Below are 20413 nucleotides of genomic sequence, written 5' to 3' on the forward strand. Positions count from 1 at the left end.
GCATATTCCAGAGAGGGGGCACCAGACTGCTCCCCAGCCTCTCCAGATAAAAATGGCCAGGTTCCACTGACTTGTTCAAACATTAATGTCCCATACACTTTAGACTTTAGCCTCCTGCCTCGAGTCTTTCCCCCAACACCTCCCCACAATCAGTCAGAGCAGTAGAATACCAAATTTAATCCATGTTTAGGTTATTATGAAGTAGTACATATACTTCAAAAATGGATTAAATCCAATTATGTTTGCATTAGGGTGCTAGAGAAGGGGGAAGCAGGATTGCAGGTTTAGATGGAAGTCAAGCCTTTGATGAGTTTGTAGTCCTGTTAACCCAGTAGCTGTTGTCCTTTCAGGCAAGAAGTCCTCTCAGTGCTTTTTGCCCAGTAACAAACAAACAAACACACACACACACCTCCGTGCAGGGTGTAAAATATAACTAGTTTGATCTGAGACAGTCAAGTTGCTAGTGAATCGTTTGAATTACCTTGGTAGCATTGCACTAGTTTGTAGGGATTGCAGACATTCAAGTCGGCGTGAAACAAGGGGAGAGACTAGTCTTACTGGTAGGTGATATCACAAGAGTGCTTACTCAGGCACCCTTGCTATGTTTTCCTTTCCCTGGGAAGGAGAAGGATGTTTGGTGAGTTACCTCCCAAGAGAAAGGTTGCTGTTTTTCTAAAATGCCACCTATTGCACCTTCTCAGTTTTCTAATGGTACCTTTCCCAACCACACACACCCCCGTTTCCAGAAGGGGTGACCCTGGTGTGTATGAGGAAGAAGTTTCAGTGGGCATTCTCTCCATGTGGCCTGGAGCTTCTGACATTACTTTCATGCCATCAGATGACAAATACTGAAAGGTGGCTTTCAGGCTGCAATCCTACGCACTCTGTACTATAACATTTCTTGATTTTCTTTCCTTTTTTATGATTTTTTAAAAAAATGTAAGCCACCCTGGGTAGTGCATTTACCCAGCTACCCTGCCAAAGTGGTTCAGGCAAATGTAGACAAGCATATGGACATGGAACATAGGTATATGCAGTTTCACATTTTAGCAAACATATTATGCATGCTGACATTTGAGAATGGCTGCTGTACATAATAAATACGCCGGACTCATGAAGTTACAAGCAAATGTTACAACGGACAACAAGCAGCACAAACATGTCTCCATTATGGGAAACGTTAGAATCCAGCACATATTAGGCACTTCTCTTTGGTACACTCTGTATAGCAAATATGACTTGATAACTGAGCTACAGGTAGTTTTTCAAGAAGCAAAACAGAAATTGCAGCAGCAATAGGAGTTGGCACATGATGGTATGACAGCACAGATCTTGCTGACGTGGAGGATCTGTTGTGGAGATGTTTTTGAACTGTGGGAACTTCAAGCATAACATAACCCTGAATCCCATGTTTTCTTTCCATGCTGGCAAGAGCAGATTCTGGGCAAAGCTGCTCCCCCCCTCCTTTTAAGCTCAAGCCTTTGCCGTTGTGCTTCTGTTGTTTATATATTTTGAATGCCAAGGCAGTTTAGCAAAGTTATTAGTTTATACATTTTGCAAAGGTAAAGTAACCATAAGAGCTTTAAATTAGAGTAAGTGCCACTTCACTATGACAGATTCCTTTGAGTACTGATTAGAAAGGAGGCCTCCTGTTGGCTGCCCCTTTATGCGTAGCAGCATTACTGTGTCTGCTTGTTTATAGCTTGCTTTTTCAAATGGTGTAAGCGTGCGGTAGGAAGATGAATCACCTTCTGATAGACAAGATTTTGCCTTTATTCTAGGATCAAGACAATGTTTCACTTTAAAGAGTTGCTTTAATTAGATGGAAGCGTTCCTGCCTCATCTAATGAAGTAGCTTTGATTGCATGTTACATAGGAACATGAGATATATAGTACAGTCGTTCCATCAGAGCGCCACAACACAGATCTGGGTTTTTTGGGGGTTTTGCAACATGTAGTGGGACAGGTGAAGTTGATTAGTTTCAGGTGACTTAATGCCACACAGACAAGGTGCGGCTAACCTTATACAGAGTTCTTTTCACTTTGAGCCAAGATTTTCCTTATTTAAAGGCAATTGCAGCAACATGGGATAGAAGAAAGAAACAGGGACAGACATTCAACATCAGTGGGTGGTAATCAGATGGGTTTTACTCAGAATAGACCCATTGAAATTAAGGAGAAGGATTAAATTAGGTCCATTAATTTCAGGGGGTCTAAAAAGTAGTAGAAAACCATGTAATATTTCGATTTATAAGACAAACAACTAATGGCCACCCTGTTCTCAGCATCTTAAGATGTCCAAAGGACAAGAGGTCACTAATGAATGCATGTGAAACAGGAAGTGCAGAGAAAGAGGTGGGGAAAGGGACTGAGATGACCAATAGCAAATGAGTTTGGCAGAGCAGAGAATAAATGGAGATGAGCAAGACAACATAGTCAAAAGTTGATTGTCTTAAACAGAAAGCCTAAGATTGTAAAAATGATGAAGTAACTGGAAAATGGTAATGGTGGGGGAAGTTAGCTGAAACTGGGGGGAGATGCCATGTGCTTACAAGCACAAGAGCAATTGTATTGATAACAAGAAGAACAATATAGAACCAAGTCCATTCATACATGCAATAATAGAGACATAGGAGACAGAATACAAAATATTGGGTTGGTAACTGAAAAATCAAAGTGAATTTCTGCATGAACTCAATTTCATTGCTCTGTCCTAAAACACAGTCAAAGTACCAGTATATAAATGAGTTGAGGAACTTTCTGCTTATTCAGTATCCATTTTTGCCAAAGCCTTATTCATGAATTTCCATTTAAATACAATCAGTGAATTGATAGATCTCATCCTTAATAATGCAGGTTTTATGTAGCAGACTTCCCAACACTCTCAAACATGTCTATTGTACCTACATTTTCTGAATTGTTTTTTAAATAAAAAGTTAAAATAGGTCCAATTACCTCTACTTATTTGTGAGTATATGAAGATAGTGAGCAGGTGTATAGATAACAACTGCCACCCCACACATTGTAGGAAAACCAAAAATGCATGGTCACAAGTGCCTAAAGGAAGGAACCACAAGAGTAATTTAGTCCAACCCCCTGCAATGCAGGAATCTTTTGCCCAATGTGGGGCATGAACTCACAGCCCTGAGATTAAGAGTCTCATGCTCTACCAACAATTAATTCCCAGACTGAAATTGAATCTATTCTGAATGAAGTCTTGTTTATAAAACATATAAATAGTTTTACATGGATTTTTCTGTTAACACATGATTTTGTATTTGGTTTCCTATGACTCAATGATTGCACAATATGTGATTGAATCTACCTTTTTTCTATATTTAATGTTAGTGTATAAACACTCATTGTTGTTTAGTCGTTTAGTCGTGTCCGACTCTTCGTGACCCCATGGACCATAGCACGCCAGGCACTTCCATTTCAAGCGATTTCAAGCACATCTCCTATTTCCACCATTTGTTTTCTTCCATCTTCCAGTTACTTTCCCCTTTAAGCAACTTTCTATTCTAGACAATGCACCTTTGAGTATGAGGGGAACTAATGATATTTAAGAAATTTATGGCATATGCTCTGTAATCAGGCCTTGACTTACAGCACTATATTTTAATATTGTGGGGAGCAATTGTCCTGATCGTCTGTAACTGATTAACTCCTGAACTATCAGATCAGTCTGAGTCAGTGGATATTTTATTTAGGAAACTGCATTTCTGCACTATTTCCTTCTATGAAGCGATAACATTGTAATAGCACAGTGCATTGTAAAGCTGGAAACACTATAGATTGTGAACTGCTCTGGTGTTGTAGCAATGAGAGTCTTGGACATTCTGAACATAAGCTTCCATTCGCCAGAGATATCAATTATTTTTAGGAGACTGGAACAACTCTCAAGAGGAAGAAAGATGCTGACTGATAACTGTGGAGGGGATATGGTAATAGCGGTTTCCACAAAAAATCAGAAAATTTCCGTGCACAATTTTCTATTACTTTTGCCCCTGGAGCAGTCGGCCACCGTTGAACAGAGTAGCTATAAAACTCCAGTACTCTGCTTTGGTAGCATTTTCCACTCACTTTGCACAAGTGTAAGTGATTACACCAGGGGCAAGGCAGCAGAGAATGAGGACACTACAAGTTTACAGCCAAGATCCACAATAAGGACATAAAATGTTATTGTCTTTTATAACATGTCACAGAAAACTCATTCCAATTTTTCTCTTCTGTGTTTGTGTTTTGGAAGTTTGTGCTTTTTTAAAGTGCATCCTGAATTCTTGACCTTCAGGAAAAAAATGTAAACATCTCATCATTTGTATTTATTAATAGATGGACCATTGTTTAGAACAGCTTTCTCCAACCTGGTGCCCTCCAAATATTTTGGACGGCAGCTCCCCTCATTCCTGACTATTGTCCAAATTGGTTGAGGCTGATTCGAGATATGGACTGGTTTGTCGCAGAGGAATGATGGGAGGAACCAGATGGGGAACCACCAAGGGAAGAAGGCTCAGACCCCAAGGAGTGATGGTGGGACAATGATGAGTGGCCACAGGGAGATGATGGGGAAGAAGAGATGTCAGAAGCTGAAGAGGTAAAAAGGTTTAGTGAGCTGGTAGAGTCTGTGGCAGAGAGCCGTGCAGAATCAGAGGCAGAAGCGGAAGCAGAAAGCTTCGATGAGAACAAAGAGGGAGAAATGAGTCAGGCTGGTGAAGAGTCATGGGTGTCTCCCTCCTGCTGTGACAAGCCCCTTCCCAAATCTCACAGAAGAGACATGAAGTGGGAGAAGCAAAGACAGGCACGGAGGCTTGGGGAAAACCCTGGAGAGAAGGGGACTTAGGCAGCTGTGAGGAGGTGGGAGCTTCAGTCTCAGCAACTGCAAGACCTACTGGAGATAAGTTGCTGTGCTTGTTAGGCCTGATACTGCCAAGTCTGTGCTAATCGTGTTTTTGCTGATAGAGTTAACTCCAACTTGCACAGTATGGTTCACTGCTGGCTCGCTTCTGACAATATCCATCACTTGGGAATGTCAGAAGCCTGACCAGACAGATTTGCCTTCTGCAGCCTCATAATTATTTCCAACCAATTATTTCATAGTGTGTGTGACATTATGAAACCACTTTCTCTGCAGCAGCACAATGAGAGGGGTCTCTCTTCCTTGCATTGTCTTGGCTCACTTGCTTCTATTGCTCAGAGATGGCAGAGATATCAGTACAGAGGGCTTGATGGGAGGAAATGAAGGGCTGGGTAATTTGCAAGAAATCCAAGTGCTATTGGATGGTGGGTAGGTGGAATTTAACAGGAGGGTATATGTAAGGCATAGTAAGATGAATGCAACAATCCAGCTGTCCTGTTGACTGTAACTGAAAATTACAGAAGATATAACATGGACAGGAGACGCTAGCAATGGCTTAGTTAAGAGAATGTGCTGATCCTGTTAGCTAGATGTTATCCTTCCTTTAAATGGGGGGGGGGAATGAAAGTTTGGTGAATTGAATTCTTAGAAATTAACTATTTATTTTCACATATAGAGACACAAAGATTGTTAAGTAGATACAAATAATTTTATAGCTGGCTTAGTTTTAAAAACATCTGTGTGGTTATCAATTTAAGCTGCCATTATTTGCCGCTAATTACTAAACAGAGCTGTTAAATATTTAGCAGTAATTTGTTTAATTGGCTTTGACCTATAAAGAAATAGTATGCGCATACCATGGGTTGTGTTCCCCGAGTCAGAACTGAGCAAGCAGGGAATGCATATGCCGTAAAAGAGAAACACCTTACAGCTTGTCAGGTTCCTTTGCTATTTCATTCTTTTCCTGCTGTAGATTGATTTGTCTTGAAGGTATCTACAATTAAGGCACGAAGAAGGAGCACAGTGCATGGATATAAAACGAGAGAGGTCGTACTTAAGCTTGTTTACAGATGTTCTAGTTTAAAAAGCACCAGCATGATAAATTAAACATTACAAGGCAAAAAAAAAAATTAAAGCAGAGAAACAACTGGCACATGAACACATCTGTCCATAATGCACTGACTTAATCCCTGAATATTTGATTAGATGGTCTCGCCGATTGAAGCCTTCTGTCTCTTGTTGCTCTCCTGTACTGGAACTGCTGTGGCGTAGAAATGTGGTGATATCCTCCTCTGGCTTGGGTTTAACATAGGCACTTTGTGCCTAACAAAGCAACATGTGTGCAAGAAGCTTGAGCAAGAGGGCACTGCTTGCTTGCCAGCTTCCCACCTCTTAATTTAACCAAGGCTGTGCTCTATCAAGGTTAGAAAGTGTCCTGTGCCCATCAGAGCCCTGACTTATTTTAGGATAAAACTTCCCATGTGGACCCAATTCAGACACCACAGTCAAACCATGCCTTGTTGTCTGAACTGGACAAGCTGTATGATTTCCCACAAATCGTAAGCATTGTTCAGGCATTAGTTTTCACTTGATTTGGGTTAGGTTGCCTGGAAAGAGACAACAGTGCTGTATATGTTAGCCATGCCCTGCTATCACACTCAATGTTCCAGCACATGTAGATGGCCTATGCACATTTATCAGGCTTTCCCATCTGGAGACCTTCCCCAGCTTGTGGACAGCCTGGGGCTGCATATTGTTCAGCATGGGAGAGCCACCCTCCCGCCTGCCTCTGCCTTGGTTGGGCAGTGCAACATGTAAATCGCACCTCTTCTATACAGTTGGAAGACTGAAGGGAGTGTGATTGTGATGGGGAAGAAGGCCCACGGGGAGAGTCATCTGAGAGGTTCCAAATCACACAGTGCCACCTCAATGAATAGAAGAGGTTCTTTGCTTCAGACTTCAACCTCCAACTTCTGAAGATTGACAGACACAGCAGAGTGGGCACAGAGCTTAGCACAAGCCATCTCCATGTAATGTGTAGCCTTTACACATGAGCAGCATGCCCCAATAGGGCTAATGTGAATAAATCCAAGGCTGGGCCTATACTATTAGCAGAATATTGAAACAGTTGAATGGCCTCTGCTGCTGCCAATGTGGGAACTTTTGAAAGTTCACCTAAGTTTTAAAAACTATAGAAAATCCTGCTGTTTTTGTTCTTTTAAGGACATCAGAAAGAGAGTTTCTAACCCAGCCTTTTCCTGCTGTGTTGGTTTTACTGTTTGCAGGAAATTTTTAATGGAGGAAAGCGTTCAAAAATTATTTCTTCAACTCTAGTCTTGAAGCAGTGCAGTCCACCTGACTGCCTCATTCAGCAGTATGAGTAGATCAGACTTGAGACCTATGCATAAATGATTGTATATGCCAGAGCTCAAGTATAACTCTGGTACTCTTGAGTGGCAAATTCTTTGCTTTCACAATGCTGCTGTTGTCCACTTACCCTCTCTTTGCTCCCTTGCTGGGAATTGGGAAGGCAGGTAGGCATGGCAACATCAGAGCAAAAAAGCTCCTACTCACTGCAGGAGCTCCTCCCTTACACAGAAGTATTAAAGGTACCAAAACTATGTTAAGTCCAAACCTACTTGCACGTCTTTAAATATATAATGGTGTTGATTTTTATCACAGTTGACACAGTCTTTTGCTAGTGACAGTCTAGTTTGGGATGAGTGAACCAAAAACACTCCCTCCCTTCCAGTTACAAATACTGGGAAGAGATTAGTAAAGATAAGATCAATTAATTTTGAACATTCCAGTTAATTCTCCAAAAAATAAATCTGAACGATCAAGGAAGAAAAAATTGGTTTCTGCCCTCATTTTCTTTTAGTTTCTCGTCTTCACTTTTGCTATGCTCTCTCACCTTTCTCTGTGATAGTGATATAGTGTTGTCCAGAGTGTGTTAGCTGCTGTTGGGTAGAATGGTGTTAAATGCCAAAAGAAAATTCAGCAGTTTCTTTTCAGGTTCATTGTAAACTGGGGGTGGGAGGAAAGAGAAATCTCTGTTCCAATCCAAAAACGTAAAAGTGCAGTGTTTCTTATACAGAGAAAAACATTCAAATAAATGGAAGGCATTGCCCACAGAATGCAACAGCATTTCATGCTCTGGCATTAAACTGCTCTACTTTATAAGGCTATGTTTCCACTAGATCATTTAGCAATGTAGCTTAACACCTGGACACGTTGTAGTTCCATGATTGAAATATTTGTCCTAAATAGATTAAAGCTCTATACTGGCCCCTTTTACATCGTAACTTCTATCTCACAAATCTAAATATCTCACTGGCACTCCTTAGAGCCAAGATCCTCTTCTCCAAATATTTGTGTAATTCTACCTATGCCCCACTGATCTTATGAGGAGCTCAGAGAGGCTTACCTAAGGTTCTAAGGTAATCTCATATCCAGGCACCTTGGAGGAGCAACCCAACTTGTATTCAAACAGTTTTGTGGTATGAAAAACAATGGCTATTCATAACCAATATAACCAATATAACCCGGTTTTGTAAACTTGTCTTATGCTGCAGTCTTGAAGTTGGCATTTAGTTGACTGACAAGCCTTAGGGAGCAGCATACGTACTACCCTGCTAATGGAATTGGAGGGCCACTGGTAGAATGGCACTTACGCTGCCAGGGACATGGTACGATAATATGGTGTGGTTTGCCCACAGAAAGCTCCATGGGTGTAGATGCCCTGCCAGCAATGTGCCACAACTAGTGGGAGCTGAAATGAGGTTTCTGGGGCATTTGAGGTGAGGCCATGATTTCCACAGGATCCCAGTACCACCCCAAGCAGGTCCCAAGAACTAGTGTCAGCTTTGTAGAGCTTTTTAGTCAAGGCGAACTTGCCTATCACTTCTCCATCTAGCTGATATTCAGGTGAGCATTTCCCATTTGCTTCTCTTCTGTTTTTTATTTTATTTTTCACTTTTGCAGGTCACCCTATAATATACATTGCCAGTAAAATACATACAGTAAAAAAAATTAAAAGCTACAATAAAATGGATTTATTCAATAAAATGTGATGAAGCGCTAAAACAACCTGAAGTTAAAATCAAGAACAGGGCAGAGAATAAAACATCAGTGCTAAAAATAGATTTAAGAGCTACAGCAGGCATTAAAAGATTTAAAAGTCCTGGGAAAATAAAAATAAATCTGCCTGGCACCAAAAATACATTAGAATAGACACCAGGTGAACCCTTGTGAGGAGTACTTCCTCAGGCAGGGTGCTGCCACTGAAGAGGCCTTTTTAACAGCAGCAACGCTTTGCCCCTCACTTGATGGGTCTCCCAACAGAAGGCATCAGCTGATGTTCTCAAGGTGTAGGTAGATGCATGTGAAAAGAGGCAGTCATAGAATCATAGAGTTGGAAGGGACCACGAGGGTCATCTGGTCCTGCAATGGGGGACCAGATGCAATGCAAGAACCTTTTGCCCAATGTGGGCCTCGAATCCACAACCCTGTGATTAAGAGTGTCATGCTCTACCGACTGAGTCCTTCAGGTACACGGTTGCAAGCCATGAGGAGACTTTAAGCTCAAACACTTTGCATTGGGCCCAGAAATGGGCAGGAAGCACTCACATAGCCAGTTCCAGTTAGCATATTCTGAACCAACTGAGCTTTTTCAAAGGGAGCTGCATGTTACAGCAGCTCCCTTTGAAACCTTCCCTGACCCCTTGCTTGGTGCATCTCCTTTTCGTGTGTTCTTGAACATTTCTTTGTCCAGTTTTGCAGGAGCTATATCATCAATCCCAAAAGCTAGGATTGGAAGTTCTGGAAATCTTATTGAAATCAAACCACCTGCTTGGCATTAGGGTTTGTAATCGGGGTATTCCGGGTTTGCCCATTTTTACTTCATCCCCATCTCTCCTACCCCCAAGTATCCTGCCATTTTCCGAGGACAAACTGAAAGCTATCAGTAAGAGGTTTGGAGGGAGGGAGCAAATTGGGGCGGGGGGAGAAGCAGAAAACCTTGATTAGAAAGTATAATTTAATAGAATGTGTATTGAACCAAATGTATTGATTAATGTGGAGGATATAGTACTTATATTGATTCAAACTAGAGATTTAGTACTAAAAGCTGTAAGCTGTTGCAGATTGCTACAAAAGTCAGTTTAATGCTGTCCTTGAGAATGCCTTCACAAAGAAATTCTTCTAATGTTTGAGGAGTAGGTAGAATGCTGTATATGTCAGTTTGATCCCGGAGGGTTTTATTTTGTACTCTAATAGCTGTTACGAGCCTACATTATATCCAAGGAGTAATTTTCCTTAGGGTTGCCTGGCTCGCTTTGTGTCAATATTCTAGCATTTTAAGTCACGTACAGTATATGCTTCTGGGAACAGCGCAGGAGCCAGCCAGACTCATAATGGTCTGCATTCATTAATAAAGGCAGAAGCTTCTGTCCCTCCATTGCCCACTACAGGGATGCCTCCCTGGTCTTTTGGGACCTCTACAGACACATTTAAAGAAAGCTTTATTTTGAGTGGGCAGGAGATGAAATGCAGGACTTGGAGGCATTTCCTAAGTCAGCTATATGCCCGAGCACAGAGGTGACCTTAATGGGTCAGAGAAGAATGCAGGTCAAAAGACTTATTATCCAGCCTGTTGGAAACCAATTGCTTTTGGTGTGTGTGTGTGTGTGTGTGTGTGTGTGTTTTTAAAAAAGTGGTGCTTAAAGGTTAGTAATGTAGAAATCTGTTTTACAACCTGAAACTGTATTGGTATGCCGTGGGCTTTCAGAAAAGGGGGAGAAAGCAGGAAGGGGGCTTAGTTTTTAAATGTAGATTTCCCATCAATTGTAAAATGTTAGTATACCATAATTAGTTAATCAGTGATGATTGATTACTGGTGTTCACTTTCTTGAATTAAAGAAAGAGGAAAAACATGCTGCTGTGATTCTGACACCATCTGTTGAACAATAATGTCCCCATTTAATCTTTCTATTTCTTTATTTGTAATCTGCTTTTGAGAAACAATTGCATTCATTTCATTCAGCTTCGAAATGTCTCATTTAAATTGAATGCAACAGCACTTCACGTTAGGGATTCTAATGGGGTATTGGAATAAGGGAGTGTTTTTTTCATGGTAGATTTTTTTCTTTCTAGTGCTCTGGTTCTCTTTTCTCAGATTGCTTTCTGTAAGAATTTAGTTCAGGTAAATACAAGAGGGTGGAGAGGAGACTTCAAACAGTTGCTGGGGGGGACCCTGCTTTTTCACTGTTGCAGTGAAAGCTGTGGAACTCAGTGACAAAACACACGACTGTTTCCAAAGTTCACTGAAATGGACACAGCCCAAGTGTTTAAAGCACCAAGCTGTCAATTGTGGATTCAACATTAGTTTCTGAAATCTAAAGGGTTGAATAGATGATCATATGAATGTTAAGTTCCACTGATATCATAGAGCAAGTGCCCTTGGAAAGTTAGTATTTTAGAATCTTTGGCATGTGACATACGCTGACATCACATTGTTCCGTGGAATGCAAGGATCCTTGTTAGGAAATAATTAAAAACAAAAACAAAACCCTAACTTTCTATTATGTTTTTGTCATTGCACCTCCATTTCTGCATATAGTACAGTATGCTTTTGCAAAGCAAGATTGTGTGTGTGTAACAAACGACAAAGCACAAAAGACATCAATTCCGATCCTGGAAAAGAATATAAATTCTAATCCATTTTTCTTCTTCAAACTGTCAAAATCTACAAAAAAGCTGAAAGAGCTCCCAGTATCAAACTTTCTCAGCAACATGCAATGCAGATATATAAATAATGAGGTAATAGGATTGAGATTTCCAAAAATTTGCTGAATTTTATATCTTTATTTAGATGATTTTTGCTTTGCCCTTTTAATGCACACACATCACTCAGGGTGCCTTAGAGTGGCAACAACATAATAGGGGAAGGAGAATGAACTCGGGGAAATTACTTAGTACTGCATGCTTTCCAGAAGATCAATTTTAAAAACATCTGCCTCAAATATACTGTATGTCCTGTAAAGGGCAAATTCCATTCTCAGAGTTACACAGAAGCTCTTAACTCTAATATTGGTTCTCCCTGTGCACTGAAAACTCCCATGTTCATGTCAACAGGAGCTCCATCTTTCGATTTCCCCACTTGTGTCAGCTCCTATTGTCATGGAAGTGGGAGTCCAGAGCACATGGAAAGAGGAGGATATCAGAGCTCAGATCTGCTGGGTGGATAATAGAGGAAAATTTTGTCCTAAATTTTTAAACACAACCTTCTTTATATAAAAAAACACCCTTAAACCAAAACCTCCAGCAGTTCATAACTGGGATTAATGGTTGCAATTTTCAGTCGCTTATACATGGTGCCTCCAATAGACAACTTTTTTGTTTTTTGTTTTGTTTATGGCAGAATATAATGTAGCTCTCTGTGGGATTAAAGAATTTTTCTCCTTCCCTTACCTCTTTCCTCCCATCTTTCACCTTTTTGTCTCATAAATGTTATATCTGCACTATACTCAAAGACAGCCTTTCTCCCTAGGCAGGTATTTCTAGTCCATTGATGCTCTAAAAAAATGCAAAGAGGTTGCACATCCTTGTAGTCTCAAGTATTTAGGGAGGCTGCTCAAGGTACATGTTTGTGTCTTTGCTTAATTAGCAATTTTTTCTCGCTGTTGCTTCTCTCTGAGTTTCTGTCTCCATGTTCTCTTGAGAATCTTATTGTGCAGCAGGCCATATTGGCTGTGGAGCACCACAGCAGGGCTCAGCAGAGAATAATCCCATGGTTTCTTTTATATCTTTCACATTAATGTCTTAATGCTCTTTTTTAAATAAAAAATAATTGTGATTTCGAACACAGGAATAATAATAGGAACACAGGAAATAATTGTGATTTCGAACACCTTATACCAAGTCGGGCCATAAACCTATTTATAAAAGCACTGAACATTAAGGGGCCCTGGACAGAACCCTGCGGCACCCCAGTTGTCACTTTGTTCCAGGATGACGAGGAACCATTGTCCATAAGGCTTTGTTTCCAGACCCTTTGTCACCTTGATCACCCTCTGTACATGTTCCAGCTTATTAATATACTTTTGAAGGCTACCTAAACCTACATTAGGGTGAGATTCTTGGTGCTCAGTTTTGACATCAATGCAGTGCAACAAACAAAGTCTGCCCCGTTGCTTGGGCAGTACAATCCCATCACCTCATTCCATCCATTCAGAGTGAGGGCAATCCAAGGAGGTTATTTACGAACATTAACATTGTCAAGTAGCAAAATCTGATGGGCCCCACAGTGCCATGACCTGTGATTCCTGATTGGCCTTTATTATACAGTGAAAAAGAAGGCCTAAATATACACCGAAGCGGCAATATAATAGGTCTGGGAACAGGTAGGTGGGTGGTGGGGAAATAAGCCTAATGCAGGGGCAAGTTTCAAATTTTTGTTCAATTTTGCATCCCTCACAAATCCAATTTTACCTAGAACATTTTCAAGCATGAAAATCAATATGGCTAACCTGATCCAAAACACCCACCCACCCCACTCACACACAAAACAAAGACCACCACAGCCAACCACAAATGAACAACCCATATCCTAGGCCAGTGATGGGCAACCTTTTGAGCTTGGTGTGTCAAAATTTGCCAAAAACCCGAGCATAACTCGGCTGGGGTGTCACTTTGAGAAAAAAACCATAATTTCACGATATTTATAGTTAAAATAACAAAAATGTATAATTGTAATATATAACTGTATTTAATAAACCAAAAACTAATTATTTAACCAAACCAAGCCAAAAAAAACCCTTATTTATCACAAAGTGCCCAGAGTTGTTGAGCTTTTTGGGGGGAGCTGCTGACCAAAGTTTTGGAGGGTTTTTTTGGGGGGGGTGCAAAAGTTGCTTTGCTTTTGGGGGGGGGAAGAGAACAGAAATGACGAATAATACCTTCGCTGGAACACGCAGCACAGACATAGTGCCAAAAAAAACCAGCACAGCTTAAAAAACTAACGCTGTTCACCCAATTAAGAAAACAGCACAGAAAGGGTTAAAAAACCAATCTCTGTATCAGCAGAGACAAGCTGTAGCTGAGAGAAGCTCTAGTGGAGACAAGCTGTAGGAGGAGCGAGAGAACAAATGGGGGGGGGGGACAACAACAGCACAAATAGGCCGATGGCCAGCAGTGAGGGCTCTGCATGTCACGTCTGTCGCCATCACTGTCCTAGGCCAACCCCAACATCTCTCACCACCAAAGGAACACAAGCAAACAGCAGAGAACCTGCACAAGCGATGCTGACAAAAAACCCCACATATATTAAGTAAAATAGAAACATCGTCACCCGACCCCCACCCCCACCCATCTTTCCCCCATCTACTTCTTTCCCCCTTTTCTTCCCGATGTCTCAACAAATGAAACTGACTTGTAAAAATGTTATGAGAGACATTGCACATGTTTTTGTAAATCAAGAAAATCTTTAATAAAAATAAAGTATTTCAGATACTGAACATGGTTGTCCCTCACTTTGCCTTTAAGAAGATTATAATTCAATTGTTTGCGTCATCGGGACCTACCTGCATCGTAGGGAGCACCGAACAATACAGATGTAAGATGTGAGCAGATGCTGTAGTTTTAAGAAACTTTAGCATTTTTGAAAAACGTCTTGGTCACATGGATTTTAACACATTTCAAACATTACTGTAATGAGCACATTTCTGTCACACTAAATCAGGAAAACTAATCTTAATTATATTCAGTTTAAAGACAGAAGTTATTAGTCATAATATCCACTATTTGTGGATCTTCTTATCGGTCATTGTGTTACAGCATTTTGATACATATCGACTGATGTGGGAAATGCTATGCATTGGGTTTGCTTTTCTGCTTTTCAACCTTTTAGATTGTTAGCCAGCAGACAGAGCCCTTGTTGGCGTATTGTGGCGACTATTACAGTGTGCAACTCAATCCTAAACGTGGGTGAAATTCAGCCTTACGATACATTGGGTATATGCACATGGGCAATAAGATCCACTCTCACAGTAAAACTACCCTCAACACACACACACACACACACACATGCTGCACATATATACCCGAAATCTATTCTGGGAGTTCCCCCAACCCTCTAGAGCAGGCATCCCCAAACTGTGGTCCTCCAGATGTTTTGGCCTACAACTCCCTAGCTAACAGGACCAGTGCTCGGGGAAGATGGGAATTGTAGTCCAAAACATTGGGGATGCCTGCTCTAGAGCAAGTTAAGGGAGCCAGCAGGGAGGAGCGGGTGAGAAATCCTATTGTGCAAACAGACCACATTCCACGCACTGAAGCCCCACCTTCAATTCCCATACAGTTACTTCCATAAAGTTCAGTGGGATTTATTCCCTACTAAGTACCTGTAGGATGCTTGGGTGTAGCCTTAGGCGGTGTCAAAAATACTGAGTCACATATGAGTAAGTTCTGTCTTCCTTCAGGATTCTTCACAACCTTTCGTTTTATCCTTAGACTCACTTGCCACGTACTACTGACCTCTTGAAAAGATACCTAGGGAGACATCCACACAAAGAACTATTATACTGAGATTTGTCCTACGCTCAGCTGCAACATACCAGTGGCTTTCTGAAAAGATACTTATGATATTAACACAAAACAGCTATCATACTAAAATTTGCCACCAGCGGATGGATCTGTAAGCATTCTCACAAAAGGAAGGGCCATGCCACATTCGCTAGCAATCATGCCCAGATGTTTGCATGGTCTGTTGGTGTTTTCTGCATTATAAGCCAAAACCAACATAGACACGAATGGACATTTAGGCAAGTGCTGTCTTGGACTTTGACCTAATGTACTTTGAAGTGCATAAGATGAAGATTATAGAAATGATTCCAGTGTGTAATACAAAGCAACATCAAAGTGTGTATAATAGGCCACTTAACACAGTGACATGCATTGCAGCCATGTTGTTTTTGCGGCCGTGCTTTGTTTCCTTGGCTGTACAATAACCACATATCTCCTTTTTTTTCTTGCAGAATCATACAATGACCCAGCATAGCAGTTAGTGCAAGGCCCAGTTCTTCAGGAACCGATTCTTTGCGGGACAAGAAAAAAAAAGGGAACATGTTTAACTCTTTGCACGAGACTTTCATTGTTAATGTATATTATTCAGAAACATTGTATTGTACCATAAAACTTGTATTATCAAAACTGTTGGATGTTCATGTGTTTGAACTTTTGAGCACCGGAGAGACTTCTTGTATATAAAGTGTTGCACATGTATTATGTTGTCTGATACTAAAATGGTCTTATAAAGACAAGTGGACTTGGGCCCTATTCAAGCAGGATTAAAAGAAGAATAACGTATAAAGGGAAAAAAGGCTTAAGACAAATGTTATTTTCAAGGAAGAAACAGGAGGAAAAAAGTAATACATTATAACCCTATTTGGCTTTCCTTTCATTCAAGCTTATGTCTACAATTTCTCTTTTGGTATACAAGCAAATGAATTCAAGAGTATTTTTATTGTTGAAGATACTTGCAAAAGTAAAAATAAATAAAAACAAACCGATTCTCTCCAAACTGACCCCCCAGCTGAATATGGCCTGTATATATATTTGTAAGCCTTGCGATATGACAGATAGCATTACCATATATGCAATAGTTGTTATGTAGATTGTCAAAGAAACTTTTTTTCCCCCTGGATACCATTTGAAGCTTTTGAGTGTTCAAGACTTTTCCTTAATGACGTCACATGGCCAAATTTTTGAATCAGTTGAACTAACCTGTATGTTACTGTTATTAATGTTTACTCTGCGGTCTGAACCTGGAGATTACTGGAATGGTTTTCCAAGAGGAAATAAATTCAGTTTACCATTACATTACAGCGTGGCTGTGCTTTTTGTCCCAGATACAAACAAACCTGCTCACCTTTTGCAACTTAATTTTGACTCATAAATAAACAAATTATTTTCCCCTTCACATCACACAGGATCCCAGAAATCAGGCTCTTACTGCCTCTCAAGCTCTAGTTTAAATTTATTATTGTTTAAGATGTATATTTCTTTAGAAAAATACCAGGATTGTCGCCGCCTTCTAAGTGATCTGAATCCAGAGCTTGCAAATGTCAATCTCCTAAACCAAGAATGGAGAACCTATAGCCCTCTAGATATTGTTGGGAGTTAGGCTGCCATCAGCCCAAGCCACCAACATGGACAATGATCATGGATGATGGGAGTTGTAGTCCAACATCATCAGTGTTACTCATTCCTGTCCTAAACTTTGTGACTGCCATTTGTTCAGTTTTTTAAAAAGTCTAGCTTTCTGGGTGTTTTATTTTACAGTGCAGTCCTAATGTGTTTACTCAGAAGAATTAAATTTCACTGAGGCCAATGCATTTATTCCCCAGCAAGGATGGAAGAATCTGTCAAGTTCAGTTCTCTCAGTTGCTCATTCTCCAATCTTAAATTCGGTTTTCCATATTTTGCAGAATTTTTTTAAAAACCCACTTTTTAATGCTCATCAACACTTTCAGACAAAGTTCTCCTAAGAAACAGTTTTAGAAACAGTACCTATTTTTTGCAAGCAATTTTTGTGCAAGTTTAACTAAGACCAGCATTTTCATGCATACAGTACTTTCCTCTAATATATATGCATTTTTGCAAACATTGGCTGGAGACCTGCATTGCAAAGTTGACATACTATTTTGGAAAGTGAGAGTTTGATAGATCTGGCTTTAACGGCATACTGAGTTGAATGTCTCCCCCATCCCTCCTCCCCAGCCAGTATGCTTAGGATTGTAGCCTTCGCTTCCCCTTTCTCTCCTTTCAGTATGTTCACGTTTTTATTTCAGCCTCAGACACTGTTGGAAGCTCGTGCGCTTAAATGATTATCTTATGGAAGGGAGCGGTCGCCGGTTCTCCCCCCCCCTTTCCTCTCAAACAGAGGTTGCAACCCTGTTAAATTCCATCCACAGCATTGACATGGACCCCGCTACCCTCCAGTCCCTTGTCCTCACTGCTGACAGAGATGGCAGTAGAGGACGTAGCCAGAGAGAGCGCTTCAGTGAGCACTCCAGCCTTACATTTCCTGTGGGGGATTGTTCAAAGCCAGCCGAGAAGTGTTGCCGAGAACTGCATTAACCTGTTTGTCCCAAGTATGTGTAAAGGAAGGATGTACCATCAGGGTTTTGCTGTTGTTCCTGCTGGTCCTGCTGGTCCTCAGATATGCTGCTACGAATGTTCACCCCAAATCCATCCTCTGCATTGGTTGGGAGTCGCACAGTGTTTCTGGAATCCTTATGTGGTGGTTGGAGCTACACAATGTGATACCACAAAGAGTTGCTGGCCTTTTCCTGCCAGGGTAGATTTTAAGTGTGATTTCCAGTTTGCTGAGTGTTACATTCTGAATCTCCACAGATGGGAGGGCTGGAAACAAAGTTTTCAAAATGCCTCTGCTTGCCAGAGATTTCAAGGAGTAAATGTGCCATGTTTCTTTCTCCAGCCTTGAGAATTTTATCCATACGTTGCCAAGAACAACAAAAAGAAAAAAGAATATGGGATTTTAAAAAGTATTCTAAGAAAATCTCATTTGTGCTGAAAAAAGGATAAACATGGGCAACTGTGCATACACTGCAAGTACAATGCCAGCTTCTGTTTATAATAACTCAGACACCCATTCCGCTTTCATTTCCATTAATATGTTACTCATCTCTGCCAAATTGGATCTGATTATGTCTTCTTTCTTCATGGCAGATACCTTTTCCAAAAGTGCAGGCATTTATTTCAGCCTTCATGTGTGAAAGCGGGACATATTGGTTAAAACTGTAAATAGCATGTTTTTCGTCAAGTTCAAGTATGTTAAAAATATTACACCCCACTGTGTTTGTGCCACAGAGTTGAGACAGATGGTAGCTGGGAAAGATGCAATCTTATAATCAAAAGCTAAAATATGTCAAAAATATGTTAGCAAGCAAAACACAGCATATTACTTGCTTCTTATGTCATGACAGCTTGCAAAACACGCATGGTTGTTGAATTTCTAGTTATGTAAATACAGTAACACAGTAAACACAGCAACAGCAAATGTGATGGTAGCTTTGTGCATCGATTAGTCCTGCCTTTCAGGGCTAGGGAATAGAAGTCTTCTGGTCACATTCAACTCCTGGTTTGAAGAGCGAGTCACTCATATCAAATGCCTGAATCCACTTACTGTACCTTTCTCATTAGTTCCCGGTTTCTCAGTGATACCCTAAAAAGCTGTTTAAAGAGATTATGAAAGACATTCAACCTTCCCAATGAGGATTGAGTCTTCCATGGGGGCTTATCAGAGCATTTAGCAAACAGAACAAGATTGGGGTATCAGTTTGCAGAACCAGGAGGTGGGGAGGAGGGAGAAATACAGAGACACTGTATGAATGTGCTTAGTCTCTGGCATGCTAGCTTCCCCAGTGGGCCACTGAAGCTAAAATGAGCCACCCTAATGAGAAGGGGGAAAGTAAAATTGTGCCAGCATCAAGGAGACCAGGGGGAGGGGAAGAACAGGAGATATACATGCTGGATGCAAAGCAGGCCACAAGTTTATTGAATGAGAATGCCTGTTACTTGGCATAAAGAGTGGAAAGACTAAGCAGAAGTCACTGCTCACAGGCTATACTATTCAACCTGATTGCTAAATAAGCTCAGTGAAGATAGGAGGAGCAAACGAGGTGGACTATGTTGGGGTGCCCTCTGGTCCCCATAGTGGCTTAGCTGCTGCATAAGCCCCTTAAGGGAATTTACAAGGAGTTACAAGGAAGTTGTGTTATACTGACTCAGACCATCTAAGTTAGTTGGTTAGTCAGCTAGCTGCTGCTGTTGTTGTTTAGTCGTGTCCGACTCCTCGTGACCCCATGGACCATAGCACGCCAGGCACTCCTATCTTCCACTGCCTCCCGCAGTTTGGTCAAACTACAGTAGTTAATATATCCCACCCATCTGGCTTGGGTCTGGGCAGCTTCTAACACATATAAAAACATAATAAAGCATCAAACACTAATACGGTAGTAACAACCTGATCCAATTAAAAAAGTCAAAATAACTTTAAACAACCTATATCAAATAAAGCATTATTCAATAATCCATTAGAATCTAATAGTAATAGTTTACACACCAAGCAGGAGCGGCCTTTGGTCTTTCAAATTTCAGTGGGGCCATTCAAGCCTCACCTTACAATAACCTTTATATACCTGCCAACACTAAGATTTCACTTCATGCCTCTGACAAAATGGGCCACAAAAGTAAAAAAAAAAAAAAATCCACGAAAGCTTGTGTCATAAAAGTATTTTTTTAGTATTTTGGGTACCACACAATTGTTGACCATTTCTGCCATGAGACTAACCCTCTGCAAATACTTATTGATTCTTTAAAAGTGCTAGAACCTTCTCCACTCAACTATAATCCTGGCACAATGAATGTACTTGTCCTTTTGCTTTTATCCTCTTTGAGACACTGTCCTCAAGAAAGACGAGAAAGAGCTGTTCCTTATATACCAATATATGACCCCCTCTATTTATATGAAAAATT

At 40.7% G+C, this 20413-nt stretch overlaps 1 protein-coding gene across 9 annotated transcripts in view; it reads left to right on the plus strand.

Annotated features, from left to right (window-relative positions):
* Positions 1-16732, plus strand: part of ZNF521 (zinc finger protein 521) — a 291079-nt gene extending 274347 nt beyond the window's left edge. For all 9 annotated transcript variants that reach the window (XM_035125723.2, XM_035125722.2, XM_035125714.1 and 6 more), the window contains one exon: positions 15889-16732. In XM_035125723.2, the coding sequence (XP_034981614.1) occupies positions 15889-15918 (30 nt within the window). In that variant the 3' untranslated portion in view covers positions 15919-16732. The remainder of the gene's footprint in view (positions 1-15888) is intronic.
* The last annotated feature ends 3681 nt before the right edge of the window (positions 16733-20413 follow it).

The sequence above is a fragment of the Zootoca vivipara genome, chromosome 8 (genome assembly GCF_963506605.1).
Source record: "Zootoca vivipara chromosome 8, rZooViv1.1, whole genome shotgun sequence".
NCBI classification, from domain to species: Eukaryota; Metazoa; Chordata; class Lepidosauria; order Squamata; family Lacertidae; genus Zootoca; species Zootoca vivipara.